The 17,003-nt window shown below is 30.5% G+C and overlaps 1 protein-coding gene across 3 annotated transcripts in view; it reads left to right on the forward strand.

Annotated features, from left to right (window-relative positions):
• Positions 1 to 17,003, forward strand: part of LOC148308297 (atrial natriuretic peptide-converting enzyme) — a 69,333-nt gene that overhangs the window by 21,066 nt on the left and 31,264 nt on the right. For all 3 annotated transcript variants that reach the window (XM_088261991.1, XM_088261990.1, XM_088261992.1), the window contains one exon: positions 1,080 to 1,263. In XM_088261991.1, the coding sequence (XP_088118117.1) occupies positions 1,080 to 1,263 (184 nt within the window). The remainder of the gene's footprint in view (positions 1 to 1,079; positions 1,264 to 17,003) is intronic.

The following is a 17,003-nucleotide window of genomic DNA, read 5'->3' on the forward strand; positions in this document are numbered from 1 at the left end:
TCACTTTTCAATGTAATAATGCACTTAGTACTTTCTCAATAATTAATTAATGTGCGTTAACAGACGGATTCCGCAATGGTATGAAAGAGAATAAAAATTCCAGGGAGATTGTTTTTTTCTTTTTTGATGGTGTTATTATCATATTTTTTACTGTCTGATTTTTTATTGTATGATTGATGAAAACCAAAGATATCTCTTAGGAAGGATAATCAATAGCTCACATTTTAATTTTCTTTAAACCCAGGTCACATTTCACTTATAATACGGCTTTTGTATTGAAAAAATAAGTTTTTCTTAGAAATAACTTTATTGAATTAACAGCGAGATATGCTTTTATCCCTTCATTGTATGCCTTTTTATATTTAAATTTTAAAAAATCTATAGTATCTGATTAAAATTAAATAAAAAACGAATGAAAAACATTTAACAACAAAAAAAATCGAGAAAATACTTATATTTCAAATTTGCAGCAACATGCAATGGTTATACTTATGAGATATATATAAATATATATATATATATATATATATATATATATATATATATATATATATATATATATATATATATATATATATATATATATATATATATATATATATATATATATATATATATATATATATATATATATATATATATATATATATATATATTGATATAGTTTTAACTTTTGGCCATGTAACAAATTCGATACACGATGCAGCGAAGGGTTAACTATTAATATTTTAAAATATTTAATAAATTTGATCCCTAAAAACAATATGATATATGTAAATCCACTATGTTATTCATTTCAAACCCTTTTCCGCACCCCTACGATGCATAGGGCACTGCATCATATAAACGCAGTGTTATCTTGATCGTTAACACATGAAGAAAAGGTGATCAGCCCTCCGCTTCAGGTACCAGTCCAGGGTAGTATTGAATAAATATTGGAGTGAATAAATCTCTTATATTTATTTTACCCCCCCTGGTAATCGAACCCGGGACCTCCAGAACGGTAGCCGAGCGTGCTGACCATTACACTATGGAGACGGATAACGTTATACATATGTATAATTTCCTTTGTATTCTAGATGTCCAGCCTGGCGTACGGAAACACGCGGAGGACCCGCGGGGGCCCGGGTTCCACCATGTCCTGCGACAGCGACATCCGCTTCACGAGGCGCCACCTCAGCCAGGGCTGCCGCTGCGGCTGCGCCCTCCTGGCCTCCTTCTTCATATTCCTCCTAGTGGCAGCCGTCTGCGTGTACGTGGGATGTAAGTGAAAACACCATGATCAATATTTGTTATTATAATTTTATTTTTACTATATGTATTACGGCTCTTTAGGCATGGCCTGTTTTGAGCCGAAATACTTACATGTTAATACAATTTTGGCAGTGTAGAGTTGTGGTCCCGTGGTTAGTGTCACGGACTCTTAAGTAAGAGTTTCTCGGTTCGAACCCACTCTACCACAATTTGATACCTATTTCTAATAATGAGCCGCCTAGGCTCACAGAAATAGTATGAAGTCGAAATATTTGTGTTAATAATAGAAACATAAATATTTCTCTTTATGGATAGAAAAATTATAAGATAGTAAGCTATAACTAAGCTCTTAATTTTAATTTCACCATGTCTTACCACAAAGTGAATGCCGTAACAATAAACTAAATATGTAGTTTCACTTGTAACAGATCCTTTGAAAAAATGGATCGATGAGATGCTAACTTGATTACAAATTATATAGAGTCAAGGCAATAAGTCTTACCCTCTAAAATGTTGGATATTACATATGGGTGAAATACGCATCGCATTCAGATGTGTAACCAGGAAGTGAAGAATTATTTTAAAAATTTGCATTTAATATATTTTTTGTTAGTAGCTTAAATTACAAATTATAATACTTTACATTTATTTGGAGGTGTGGAGTCGAGCTGCTTGTCTAGGCACTCAGGACTCTGTGTGGAGCAAACCTTGAGAACCGCTGTTCTAGATTTTTAATATATAAGATAACAATTCGATCAGAACTTCCGTTATTAATTTTGTATGAAATTTCTGTATTAATTTTTGTATAAAATTTCAACCGATTAAAAAAAACACTGTCTGTAAGTATGTTTGGGAAATGCCAGGAAACTTATTTGTTCAAAAACAAATTATATTAAATCCTACAGATAAGAGCATTTTTGACAATATAACGCAAATGGTCCTTAAATATATTATTAAGTTTGTACTATTATTACAAGTACTGTAAGTCCTTGTGGGTTAAACTAAATATTTTAAATCATTCTGGTTGTTTACTGAGAAATCAATAAATATTCTGGAAAGAATTTAATACGACAGTTATTACCAAGGGAATATTTTCAATCAAATTAAACCACAGTTTGTAAGAAATAAAAATAAAATTACTATACTAATAATAATAATAATAATAGTAAAACATTACGAATTTTTAATGGCAGAGAGAAATACTGTAACCGATACGATTTTTACATATCAATTGCATGTAAAAATTGCCTGAAACAATCCATTATCCATTCGATATTATTCGAAACTTTAGTAATGTATAGCTAATATACAACATTTCATTATTAATTAGCCACGCGTTGCTGTGGCTCAGTCCAGTTAAATAGAAAATAAAGAAAACTGACAGCACACATTTCTAATACGTTTATTATCGCAATGCTTGTGGAGCAATGAAAGTATTAAAACTCTACGAAACAATAATGTAACCGAAATCGTTAGAAATGCCAAGTGACAGAACTGTCAAGAATGATGCTGTCTGCCATGGGCAATGTTTAGTATTTTGTGTACATCTAAAAATACCTGTAACAGGTGTATAAACACGGGTGTATTCAAATGCAACGTTGCGTAAAAAAATCAAAGTATTCGGTAAATAACTTTAGGAGATCTGAGATTTTGAACAAATATTTGAAGTTTATTAAAAAAACACAAAATCACAATAATTGGTTATACCGTTTTTTCAAATATTCGTAAATTTATTTAGATTTATGTTTTCGATTGCATTCTGCTAAAATTGGTTAAAATGTAATAATTCGTGCGATGAATTTTGTAAATGAACATTTTTTGCTATGTTGTTGCAATATATACGTACTCAGGATTTTAAAATACTCTATCTCATTTTATATTTTCTGTAAAATTACCATATCGATATTTATATGATAGGTACAACACAAATCGACGACAAATCTAGTTCAAATTTATCAGTCGACATTGAACTGCGAAGAGGATAAACCTGTATTTGCAGCTAATGTTTGCCTAACCTCAAATCCAACAAAGTAACGGGATATTCTTGTTTTTTCATTACATCTGCACACACATTATACGTATAATCACGTGTAACTCGAATGTAATAAGAGTATAATAGCAAAACACAACGAAATTACAATTATTGTCGTTGTTGGGTCACCATGCCTAGGAAATTACCAATTATTGGTTTGGTATGCGGAACAGTGGCGAATAGTCTGTTCCAGTATAGCTGTATTGTTTTCGATGTATACAGTTATCAGTTTGCATTATATTACTAGACTATATTCCTAGCACTTGAAGGCGACCTTCAGATGGTAAATTCCTTTCTTTTTGGCGTCAAAGCTTTATATCAAGATCAAAACATCCATTACACACGGAAATTGGTATTTTAACTACGTAGTGTATATATTTTTAACCAAACTCTAATATATACTTTGAAACACATTCATTTTATTTTCGGTATCATTAACATTTTAAGAATACTAATTGAAAACCCTCTTCAAATTGCCAAAGTCATAAGAAATTTACAAAAAACTTTTTCTTCCCAGTAATCGAAAGCAAACGAAAATAATCCGAAGCTTTTTTTTACGCATTGATAATGCGATTATTTTGTGAATTGACGAGAACATATATGGAAAAATAACTTAGTAAATAATTTGTATTTAATATTTTATTATACTTCAGTCAATACAACGTTAATATTCAAATCGTATATCGTTACAAAAATATATAATTCATCATACGTATACAAAATACAGCATCCTAGTGGCTAGGTATGTTTTTTGTGGAACAATGTCCAAATTCCAATAACCGACTTTTTGTTGAGCGAAAATTATTCATAATACCGCACCGTGTACATGACAGCACTATTATTTTTGTCTGCTTATAAATATTTGACACACTCATGTGTCTATCGTCATAATAACTTTAACCTCCTAAGAGGGTATTGTCACACATTTTAGCAAAAATGACCGAGTGAGTAATATTTGACGAAGAATAACAATATCGCTTTCTGGTATACTGAAATACTAGAATATCCGCTTTTCTCAAAATGTGTCGTCCTAAATAACACAAGATGTGCGTATTTGATGTTTACTATTTATACTACATATTTATTATTTATTTAATTCAACACAATTATTATAACCTACTGTTGTGATTTATTATTTTTGTCAAATTGTATTAGTTATATTCTTTCAGTCTTTAATATGTTTACTTTCATATATAATACGTATTTGTCTTTTATTATCATTTTTATTCGAGCTCAACCTGGGCATATAGTCTCGACGTATATGACAATATATTGTATTTAAAAATATATACATGTGTAGTCTATATAAATATCAATAATTTCATTATTTGATTCTGCAGTCAAGTCTTTATAATAACATGTAAGATCCATTTTTATTTTTAATTTAATAAGACAAAAATCAATATTTTTTAAAATTTATTTTGATACATGTTTCATACTTGTATCATTATCAAACTCCGCGTTCGTAATGAATGTTTACTAAGTAAAATTTAAATCAAACAAAAAAATAAAAAATTAATCACTAAATAAATTAAATTTTGTAGATATTAAGTGTGCTTTAATTATTCTACAAAAGTTTTGTCTCCCAAAAGGTTGTAGTTAATTGAGTTACATATTTGGAGTACGTTTATTATATTTATAACGTATTTATAAGTTTTTTTTACTAATTTGAAATTTAATTGAAAATTTAAGCTTTTGTTAATGTTTTGATGATTTTATTTTATTTTTGTCCTTGTTTTTTGGTGAAATATACTTCAAATGGGGCTATACAATCCTCCGCCCCGCATCCTGTAGCCCTCCTCGGGATGTAATTACTATGAAAATGTGTGTTGTTAAAGAATTTTATGTTTTTGTTAATTGATTGAAAAGTCTAATTTTAATTATATTTTACTATGTAAAACTTACATTAAAAATGAATTTTATGTTTGCTACAGCGCTTTTTGTATTTTTCTTTTTGTATCTGGAGTGTTTCAAACGTATACTTTGTCTGGTGACCCTATTTAAACTATTTGTTCATTCAATATACACAAAAGTGTTACATCTACGTTTACATTACATAGAAAACTGAATTTTCAACGTAGAGTGGTCAGCACAAGACAAAGACGCAGCAAAAATATTTAAAAAATAAATTCAATTTTTACTGACTGCACTCGTAGATAGTTATTTTAATGAAAATTGTTTTTATATAATTTCGAGAAATAAAAATACTTTGTGTTTTGATCCACTCACATTTTTATTAACCAACTAGTTTAAATAAATATAAATAAATATATAATATTTAGTAATAAATGTAACCCTGAAGAGGGCAACAGGTTGTTGCCGAAACTAGTTGGTTAATAAAAATGTGAGTGGATCAGAACACAAAGTATTTTTATTTTTCGAAATAATATATCAATATGATCCACAAAGTTAATGTTTTCAATATTCAAAACATAAAACTGTTTTTATTTTTTATTTTAAAATATTCTGAACACCATCTCACAAATATTTGTTTCCGATATGAGTAATCAGGATCATTAACTCATGATATATTATTTTTACCCTTATCCGCACCCGATGGTACATAGGGCACTGCATGATATAAACGCAGTGTTATCGTGTGCATTACACTACGGAGGCTGACAAAGATAAGATATCGCTCACTCCTTTCAACAACGTCATAAATATATAAAAATCGCCCATTTTCAATCGTGCATGTTTTAGGAATGCCCAAAAAATGTGCTTTATCCCAGCAAAAGCGGCATATTTTTAACTCAATATTTACCGGTTACAAGGCAAAAAGTGTTGTTTTTGCATTTTGAAGAAAAGGTATTGTTTAATTATTTTTTTAAATTTACTTAACATTTTTCAAATGGAGAAAAAACCTTCAGATTTTAACTAAAAAGATCTGTTGCACAATAAAAAGTTTAATAAGTGGCTTGATATTTATTTTTAATACATTTCATTATATTCTTAAACTTTAAAAACGATCCTGAAAAATCGAGTTTTTTATTATGACGTTCTTGAAAGGAGTGAGCGATATATTTCTGTGATTATTTTGTAATTACTCATATAACTTTTACTAAGATACCTAACTAATAATATGTTATATATCGTAAATGAAAAGCGAGAATAATTTTGCTCAGTTGAATGAGCGAACAATAAATCACACCATATGTTACATATTATTTTATTTCAATAATAAATTATTTTACTAAAATGTACTACCATTGATTTTCCAACAAAGACTAGGTAGAATAACAATTTATGGCTCATGAGCGCTATATTTTCCGATACAATTATAAAATAAATTGCTTAAAGGCTTGCCTGTCAAAATAGCCAGTTTAGTCACGATTTTTATTAGTTGTATTTTTTATTCGCTGTTCAGGAAGTAATCGTGCGCTTTTTGGTGATAGTATAATTTGTTCTTTGTCCAATAATAGCATTATGCAATATTCGACGGCGTACCGGACAAATGTACGTATACGCAGTGGGGTGCATTTCATAAAGGCACATAAGCAGTGCATACCCTGATTATTTTTAATAAAGAAATTCATCATTATAATACACGAGGACATAACAAAATACACGTGGAGCCGATAAACACAACTAAGTTCGGAGTAAGGTCCTTACAATTTATTGCCTATGCCCAAATTAACCAGCTGCCTGACGTATATAAAATAAAACCCAGTCAGGGATTCAAAATAAATAAACTGAAAAAATGCTATATGGAAAGATATTTTTGTTTGTGATTTGTTATATTTTCTTTACTTTTTATATTTTCTCGTTTGTTTCCTTTGAACATGCTTCTTTCCTTATGTTTTTTATGCCTTTTTACTACACCCGTTTATTGTTTTATATTTTTTATTTTTCACTGTGTTAGTGTTAGTTAATTAGTACAGTGTGTTAGTTTTGTTTAATTTTTTATCTTTTTTGTAAGTTTCTTATTTGTGTTTTAGTATTGTTAGCCTTAATCCCATGTCCCAAAATGAGCAATGGAAATTACTCATCGGGAATATTGTATACAAATATGACTTATGCACGGAATACGTTTAGAAACAAATAAATAGAAGTGGAAAAAAATGGAAAACTGTGATGGTAATAATAATTTCAAAATAATATTTTTTAAAAACTACAAGTTTCTCTGTTATTTTTCCGCGACACAACACGCATTATTATAGTTATGACAGATATGTTTAAAATATAAATAATAAAACGCTGTTTTTCCTACTGCCTACCCTGATTAAAAACTCTGTGCACGCCACTGCATATACGTGCAAGCTTTACGAGAAAAGCCTTGGGTTCAAAAATAAAAACCTAACCCTAGTTATTATAATGATTATATAAATTCAACTTTTTGGGTGTATGTTAAACTTGTAGACAGTATGCAGTCAAAATGCGTTCTCTCAAACGAATGTGCGGCAAAACGTTGTATAATAGACGTTATAATGGTAATTGAAAATGAGGAAGGAATGCAAGGCTGAGAATAAGCAGTGTCAGTAAATTAAGAAAGGTATGTTGAGATTTATGGTTTGGGCATATGAATCGAATGAGTGAAGAAAGAAAAGTAAAACAAATTTATGAAGCGAATGTGGTCGAAAATGTAAGCAGAGGAAGACCGCGAAAGAGTTGACATATGTTGTCATATTTTAAATTTATTTTTGTATTTTAAATACTTGAATGTGGTCAGGTCAGAAATCGGAAAAATAATCGGGTTTGTATGAGGAGATGCATGAATGTGGAAGAGGCGAATAAAATAAAAGGCATGTTTGTAACTGATCAAAGTTACACTGGTTCCATACGATGGTGCCCTATGCACCATTGGGTGCAAATAAGGGATAAGATGAAGAAAGATAATAAAAATATTATCATTAAAACTAATTTTCTAGGATTTTTTATTTCATCTTTTTATCAAAAGTGTTGTTTATTTGTAAACGTATGTGGTAAAATTAAACATCGAAATTTAATTTATTTTCGAGGTTTAATTTATTATTGGCGAAGAAAACAATGGTATAAAAATTCCAATAAGGTATTCTGAAAGTAAAAAAAACATGTGATCATAACCTGCGCTTATAGGCATTATGATGGGATAGACTCGAACAATATCAATTGTTCACTTCAGATTTCTTATTATTTAGTGAAAAGACTTTCGAATCCATAATTACACAGGAAATCGTATCATATTGGTAATTGTATAATCTATTAGAATTTATATCATATTTTCTAATATATTTTCGTTTGATATGATCCAAAAATAATTTGTGATATCTATGTATGTAATTTGTGATATCTACTGCAGCTAAAAAATCGTTAAAAATCATAGTTTTAGATAGAGATGGAATTGTACCCGATTAGACCAAAGTTACGTACAGGGTACAGGCAATGAAAACAATCCCTTTTTGAATAAAATTTAATAATATTATGTATTAAAATCTGTTGTAACACTTGTTCCCATGCACTCCGCATCATTTTCACGCATCATCTTCAAGTGTCACTACAGATTTTAAGTAATAGAGGTATTTACCATGTGACATTTAAATAAAAAATGGAAAGATACTATCAAAAAGTGACTACCGAATCAATTAACAAAAAAATAGACCAGTTTCTCTGCTTTAACCAGTACCTACTTATGTATGTACGTATATGAAAAATGTAATGTAAATTTATCATAAATTCAATTAGGTACAATTACATCTCTCAGAGAAAGTCGAAAAACTAACAAAATAAAATATTAAATATTATTTTGATGATCAAAAAATTTTCAAATCTTTATAAATAAAAATTTTAATATTTGTTTTTTCAAAATAAAAAAATCCCCTTTAAGTTAACCAGTAATTTGCTTTGAATATTCGTGGCATTCGAATACGCGTATCTTTTTAAAAATCTATTCATATAAATAAAAATATATTTGTTTAAAATCTTAAATCTCCAAAATTGATTCTTCGATTCCTTTGAAATTTTCGCACAATGTTGCATTCAAACACGCGCGAGCTTTATATATTTAGTTATGCAATGTATGTATTATATTTGTTTAAATTTATTGCATATTCTTGATTAACCTTGACAGGTAAAATTATATAAGTATCTATTTGAAGAATATCACTGCTTTATTAAACTGTCTATAAATATTTACCCAGCTTAAAAGTTTTTCATTTAATGTGCAATGCACGTACGTAGAGATAAATTACAATGGAAAATCACAATGTCAGTGCTTCAAATATAAATTATAAATGACATGTTTACTCAAATAGGTCAAAAAATTAGGTATCATGATTTTTAGTTCACAACTCGAAGGCGCAATAGGGCCACGCGTAACACAAATACATAATTTGATTATAACAACATTTATTTATTACGCGTAACGTACGCGGTGAAATTTTTCTCACAGTTGAAATACACGTGTATAAGGAAGACACGTATTGAAGAATCATGTGAGGACTCACGTGAGTGCATTTAGAATTCAGAACATAGAAACGTAGTCATGACACGTGTGAAGTGTGCATCATTGACTTAGAACAATGATGAGCGGTTGCTATTCGAACTCTTATCGAAGCTCACGATGATTTTATTTCTTGTGGTGTGAATTAATTTGAAGTACGACATTACTGCAAGCGAATAAATCATAAAATCGTTTCATTGTTCAAAGTTTATGGCATTATTGCCATAGCCTTAGAGCTAATTAATTTCCTTTATGTAAAAGTTAAGAAAATATCAGCAAATACGGGAGTTTTGAATTTACGAGGTTCATATTCTGGGGTACAAAGTATGATGTGAAAAAAGCGTTTTTACTAATTAACTATCAAAATCCAGGTGATTTTAATTTTTAATTTTTATTTTATTAAATATGAATATTCATTGATGAACGTTTTCTCATTCATTGATTTAAAAAAATATGAAATAAAATATAATTGAATATTTTAGTTTCATTAATTCATTCAGTCAGTTTGTGGTAATATCCATCAATTTTTAATTTTCGTTTTACTTGTTAAATACATCCGGAGTGCAATGGTCAGCACTCTCGGCTACTGGTCTGGTGGTCCCGGGTTCGCTTCCCAGGGGGGGAGGGGTTAAATGTTTGTAAGTAATTTTTTCACTCTAATATTTATTCAATATTACCCTGGACTGTGGTACCTGACGTGGAAGACTGATCACCTTTCTTTCACTTGTTAATGATCAAGATAACATTGCGTTTAATGATGCAGTCTCCTTTGCACCGTTGGGATGCGGATAAGGGGGGTTTAAAGAAATACATGTTGCATAAAAACACGTATCATAATAGATTATAAAAAAGTGTCATTAACCAAGTAAAACACTCGTTAATTCCGTTTCTCGTGGTCAGACTGTTATTAGAGACAAAGAGCAAGTGCTTTATAATTTTGTTCGCAAGAAAAACATGTTGTTTTAAATTCAAGCGTTAGTATTTTCTTTGAATTAGCGGACAAAACAATAATAGAAGTGCATTTTTATACGAGTTATAAGCTGTACAATTCTAACAAATTTTTGTTGTACATTGACATTTTTATCGATCAATTATTCGCTTAAAAAGTAGTCGACTAGATTGATATTTAATTTTTCATTTTAAACTCAGTTCAAACCCTAATATATGGAAGTAAAAAATGGAGTAGTCAAAAACGGTTGAAAGTATGCAAAGAATACAGTCTCTGCAATCTCTCTGACGAGTAGGCGACAAACCGATGTATGATAAATGGAATAGCGCATGCAATGTAAGAAATAATGCAAGGCTGAGATAAGAATTATCGATAAAATAAAGATAGGTGTGTTGAGATGGATGCATCGAATGAGTAAAGCGAAAACGGTAAAATTTATGAGGCGAATAATACCGAGGAAAACTGAGGAATTGGCATTATCAAGTATGCCAAATACATGAAAGTGAGTAAGGAGTTTGAATAATCAGCAATTGAATGTGAAAAAAACGAAGATTGTTTGTAATGACAGAATGGTATGGCGTTCTATCTTCTCTGTCTACCCCTGCGGGAAAAGTCTTGATTGTTAGTTATGTAGTTACGTTCTAAAACCAACTATTGCGTGACTAGCCCAAACTAAACCCAAAATTTGTGTTATGAAAAGAGAACATTTTCACTCTAAATTGTTCACACAAACGACTTTTAATATGTTTTTCAGTGTCTGACAGTTCCATTGTGAGTGTCAACTGTCGTCCGTTTGGTCCAAGTATTATTATAATTATGTTTTGAAATCAAAATTCACGTTGTCCTTACTCACCACTTATCCGTGACGTATCTGAACTTTTCTTCCGGTATCTACTGCCCTATATAACCGACACCGTTCAGCAACGGACTAATGGACATCTTCACGAATCGTACTGTTATTATTTATAACATATTATTTATAACATGTTATAATATATTTATATATATAAAACTTACTAACTAACCATCACGCCACTTCCCCGCAGGGGTAGGCAGAGAGAATGGAACGCCACACCATTTTGTCTTTGCAAACATTCGCCTCTTCCACGTTCACGCATCTCCTCTCCTATATGTGTATATATTTATATATTTATAAATATATATATATATATATATATATATATATATATATATATATATATATATATATATATATATATATATACACATATATATATATATATATATATATATATATATATATATATATATATATATATATATATATGTATATATAAATATACATATATATATACATATATATACATATATATATATATATATATATATATATATATATATATATATATATATATATATATACATATGTGTTTGTGTATTTTTTTTAATATTTTTTTTTTTTAGTTAAAAAAGAAATATTTGGTTTATTATTATTTACACAAATATTTCAATTTCATACTGTTTTTGTGAACCTGAGCGGCTCATTATTAGAAATAGGTATCAAATTGTGGTATAGTGGGTTCGAACCGAGAAACTTTAACTTAAGAGTCCGCGACACTAACCACGGGACCACAACCGGACACAGTTGTAGTGTGTCCATATTTTTCTTCACTAAACCTGGATTACAATCCAGTATTTTAAAAGTATTTCAATCCTTACAGAAGTGGTCAGGTCAGGAGTCGGAATAATCGGCGGGTATGTATGAGGAAATGCACAAATGTGGAAAGGCGAAGATTTTTTGCAAACACAGATTGTGTGGCGTTCTGTTCTCTCAGCCTACCCCTGCGAGAAAGTTAGTTTTCTTTAGTTTTGTACTTCGAGATTTTTTTATTTATATTTCAACACAAATAATAATAATAAATGTGGGAATTTACAGGGCTTACGATCTGTAATAGGATGGCTAAAATAATGATTTCTATACACATGCAATAATCACCATTTTACCCATAACTGACAACCACAATAATTTGGAATTTTGAAAGTCATATTTATGCTTGAATTGAAATAGTGTGAGTAAAAAAAATAAAATAAACTAAGCACTTTTCCAATACAAATTATGGTAAATAATAAAAAAAAAAACAACGTGCAGTGTCGACATGTATTTAAAATATAAAAATATATATCTTAAAAATTGATAATTGATTGATTAAAATTTGTTTTAAATGGACCCCTACATTATTCTACAATTAACTACAAATACGAGAGTAAATTTCATAAATTTATTTGGACAAATGCTAACGGTATCGCGGTACATTTTTACAGACTACCAGTGGTCCCAACACGTAAGCAGCACAATAATATGCAGTAATTTGAAAGCCCCGAGCAAAAAAGTATCCACAAAGACTTGACATCCAGTATTATTCTTTGGATATTGTTATCAAATGCCTTTTGAAGGCTTTAGTTTTAAGTCTAGACGGAGATGGTCGGGTCAGGCCGCACGGCTACCTTCACTGGCATACTTATAATAAATTAAGAATGTGTTTAATAGATTATCACAATTACACGGTTGGGTTACTACAATAAATGACAAATTTAATAACAAAAATAGATAGTTACATACAATATTTCTGATTTATTGGCCGTGATACTTTAATTCTGTAGTTATTTATGGCACCATCAATTCGTACCTAACAATTTCGGTATCGTATTTTTTACGATTTTGGTTATGAGATGTGATATATTGGACAAAAGAGAGTTTCTCTTTTATCCATTCACTTCATTGATTTGCCGCCTTTGCAGCGTAGTTAATAGCACATATATTACCACGTTCACAATATTTTGACAGTGATTTGGACGCACTCAAAATATGTGAATAGAAGAATTTATCAAATTATAAGTTTACTGAAAATTGAAAATCATATTTTCAGGCGGGTCTCAAGTATTTGAATTTAATCCAGGATTCGGACCTTGCATTTAATAAGAAAAAGTCTTTACTTCACAATAAAAAAATTAAAAATCCCTATTTCAACATAGATGGCTATTGTGAACTCACATGTATTATGTCACAAGTTTATTCATTGTATCTAAGAGTTTAAAAAATGTGAGTAGTGTGGTTATCAATCATGGGTAGAAAGAATGATGAATGTAAAACAACTTTAAAGAGATCTTTTAAACCAGTCTATGACAGGTCGTAAGTTCTGTAAATACAAAAACTCCCATATTCTCTTTCACATATGTCGAAATGTCAATAAAGCATATTGTAAATGTTCTCCTATTCGAATTATAAAAAAAAAAAACAAAAACCAAAAATACATATAAATTATTGAATGGGTGTTAATTGTGACTAATGGTATCTATCATATTTTTAAAACGCATCCTTTATGTAGTGGTTAGCGCATTGGCTGCCTTACTGGAGGTCTCAGGTTTGGTTTTCAGGCAGGTCAAAATTCTATGATCACCTTCTCATGAAATTAATGATAAAAATAACATTGATTAAATACCAAGCAGCAGTGTTAAAAAACAATTTTAAAAAATTAATTGATTTACAAAAAATAATAATTGTTTTGCAACATTTTAAGTGTGTCCATATACTTGTTCAACAATCTGGATTATCTCCAATTAGGAGTTAATTTTTACATTACACTCAAGCCTATAGACAGTCGTAAACCGTGTAAAAAATACCCAGATTTGCATTTTTTTATCTTTGCTGAGATGTCAAAAAATAATGTGAATTGTTTTGTTTGCAGTTGTTTAAAAGTTTTTTTTAAGGTCTTTTTGCACGTTTTGAGAACCACTGCGGCAAAGGGTAAAACCTCTCATGATGTATTATCGAGTTAGTCTAATAATTATTATGTTACTCCCAATAGCGTTACAATATCGCCTCGGATAATAGCGCAATCACAACGGGAAACCGGTTCTAACGCTGCACACTTCCTATTCTTTCTACCACTTACCTACCTTGAGTATTTTAAATGCCAACTAAAATAGATGTCACTATTTTTTAAAGCGCGTTACGAAAAATATCTCTTACTACTACTACTACTACTACCATCACGCCGTTTCCCCGCAGGGGTAGGCAGAGAGGATGGAACGCCACACTCTTCTGTCCTGACATACACTCCTAGCCTCCTTCACATCCATACATCTAGTCATACATGCCCTCCGATTACGCAGACTTTTGACACCGCCAGATTTTAGGTTCTGATTGATCTGATCGTGCCAAGTCTTAATAAGATAAATATCTCTTAATAAGATCATTCCCAGCGTTATGATAGATTACATCTATAGTGAATGTGTGAAAAAAGAATAGTATAACAAATTTATGAAGCAAATGTACTCGGAAATAGGAGCTGTGAAAGACCGAGAAAAATTTGGCATGGTAAAAACTACATAAAGTTGAAAGTGGTCAGGTCAAGAGTAGGAATAATTGGCTGGTATGTATGAGAAGATGCATGAATGTGGAAGAGGCGAAGATTGTTAGCCAACACAGTTTGGTGTGGCGTACTATTGTCTCTGCCTATCTCCATGGGGAAATGGACGTTTTTAACAAACCAATTGGATGTTTTTATTTTATTTTATAAAAATGTTAGAATTTTCGAAAATATATTAAACGTAGTACTCATGATTCAAAGTAGTATTGATAATCTTCTCTGAAAACTAAAAAGTACACATCGCGCGCGTAGACTATGAGTGCGCGCCGCGCAGGCTTGCCAACTTGCCAACTAACGCACTTGCTAGTCTTAAGAATAAAAGATGTGGGCAGGTATTCGCACTGACGGTTTATGTAGTACCAATATGAATGTATTAAAAAAATATACGATATAATTTTTTTTTAAAGGTAACGTCCAATTTGTTTTGTAAAACGTCTAATTTGAGATGTTTAACATTCTATTTAGTTTTTAAGCTGTTCAATTTGTTTTATTAAATATCCAATTTAAATAGAAAAACGTTTATCATCCGTAGGGTGAAATTTTCAGTGTCCGATAGAATAAATAAAAATAAAACAGTTTTGTTTTCATTCCATGTAGTGGAAATCTTAATATCTATTTTCTTGAAAGAAAATTCATGTAATTAGGTAGAAAGTCAAATCGGTTTCTCTTGCAAATGTCTAATACTTACGACAGACGCTAATAATAGTTAATGATTTGGACGAAAATTTAAAGGTTTTGTTTCATTTTAATGGTCATTTTAATGTAAAATGGTCGACTGGCTTTAGTATTCCGTGTTAATAATATACACAGTTATCGTGCCCATTCAGACTTATCTAAGTATTCACTTCCTCTTCGTTCATTAAACTTAACTTATCCTTTGTTTCGTGTGCGTATTTACTTTTTATTTAGACATTTTCTCGGCGTCAAGCTGAGCTTTTTGTTCGTGCGCTACCTGCGCGGAATGTCAAATTGCTTATAATATGTTTTTCTTTGTGCCTATTGTTAGCTGAAACAAAGCCATTTCAGCTGGAAATTAGAAGAATACTAGAATTTTTAACCTGTCAGTTCCCGATTTAACTTATAGGTTTAACTTATATAATGTCACCTACAAGTGCCTTACTTTGAATGTAAACTACAACTCAACCAATAATGTCACCTACGGGTCCCTTGTTTTGTATGTAAACTACAACTGAATCAATAATGTCGCCTTAGGTCTCTTACTTTGAACGTAAGCTGCAACTAAAACAATAATGTCACCGACAGGTGCCTTACTTTGAATTTAAACTACAACTCAACCAATAATGTCACCTACGGGTCCCTTGTTTTGTATGTAAACTACAACTGAACCAATAATGTCGCCTTAGGTCTCTTACTTTGAACGTAAACTGCAACTAAAACAATAATGTCACCTACAGGTGCCTTACTTTGAATTTAAACTACAACTAAAACATTAATGTCACCTACAGGTGTCTTACTTTGAATGTAAACTACAACTCAACCAATAATGTCACCTACAGATCCCTTAATTTGAATGTAAGCTACGACTAAACTAATAATGTCATCTACAGGTTTCTTACTTTTAAAATAAACTACAAATAAATCAATTGTAATTTATGTTCAAAGTAAGTAAACTGCAACGCACCAATTGTTTGACTCAGTAGTGTAGTAGTTACCGCATTTGGCTATCATGCTGGAGGTCCCGGGTTCGATTCCCAGGGGGTCAAAATAAATATAATTGTATTTTTATTACACAAATATGTATTAAATATTACTCTGTAGGGTACCATAAGCCTAAGACTGATCACCTTGTCTTAGTATAATTAACACATAATTTAACGCCTATTTGATGCAGTGCCCTATGTACCACTGGATGCGGATGAAGGCAACAAAAATGTGAGATTAAGTTAAAAATTCATAAAAACAAAAAAAAAATCCGATTTTAAAACAGAGTATAAATAT

This window comes from Brachycentrus maculatus, unplaced genomic scaffold (genome assembly GCF_059751285.1).
Source record: "Brachycentrus maculatus isolate JH-2025_06_01 unplaced genomic scaffold, ASM5975128v1 h1tg000172l, whole genome shotgun sequence".
NCBI lineage: Eukaryota > Metazoa > Arthropoda > Insecta > Trichoptera > Brachycentridae > Brachycentrus > Brachycentrus maculatus.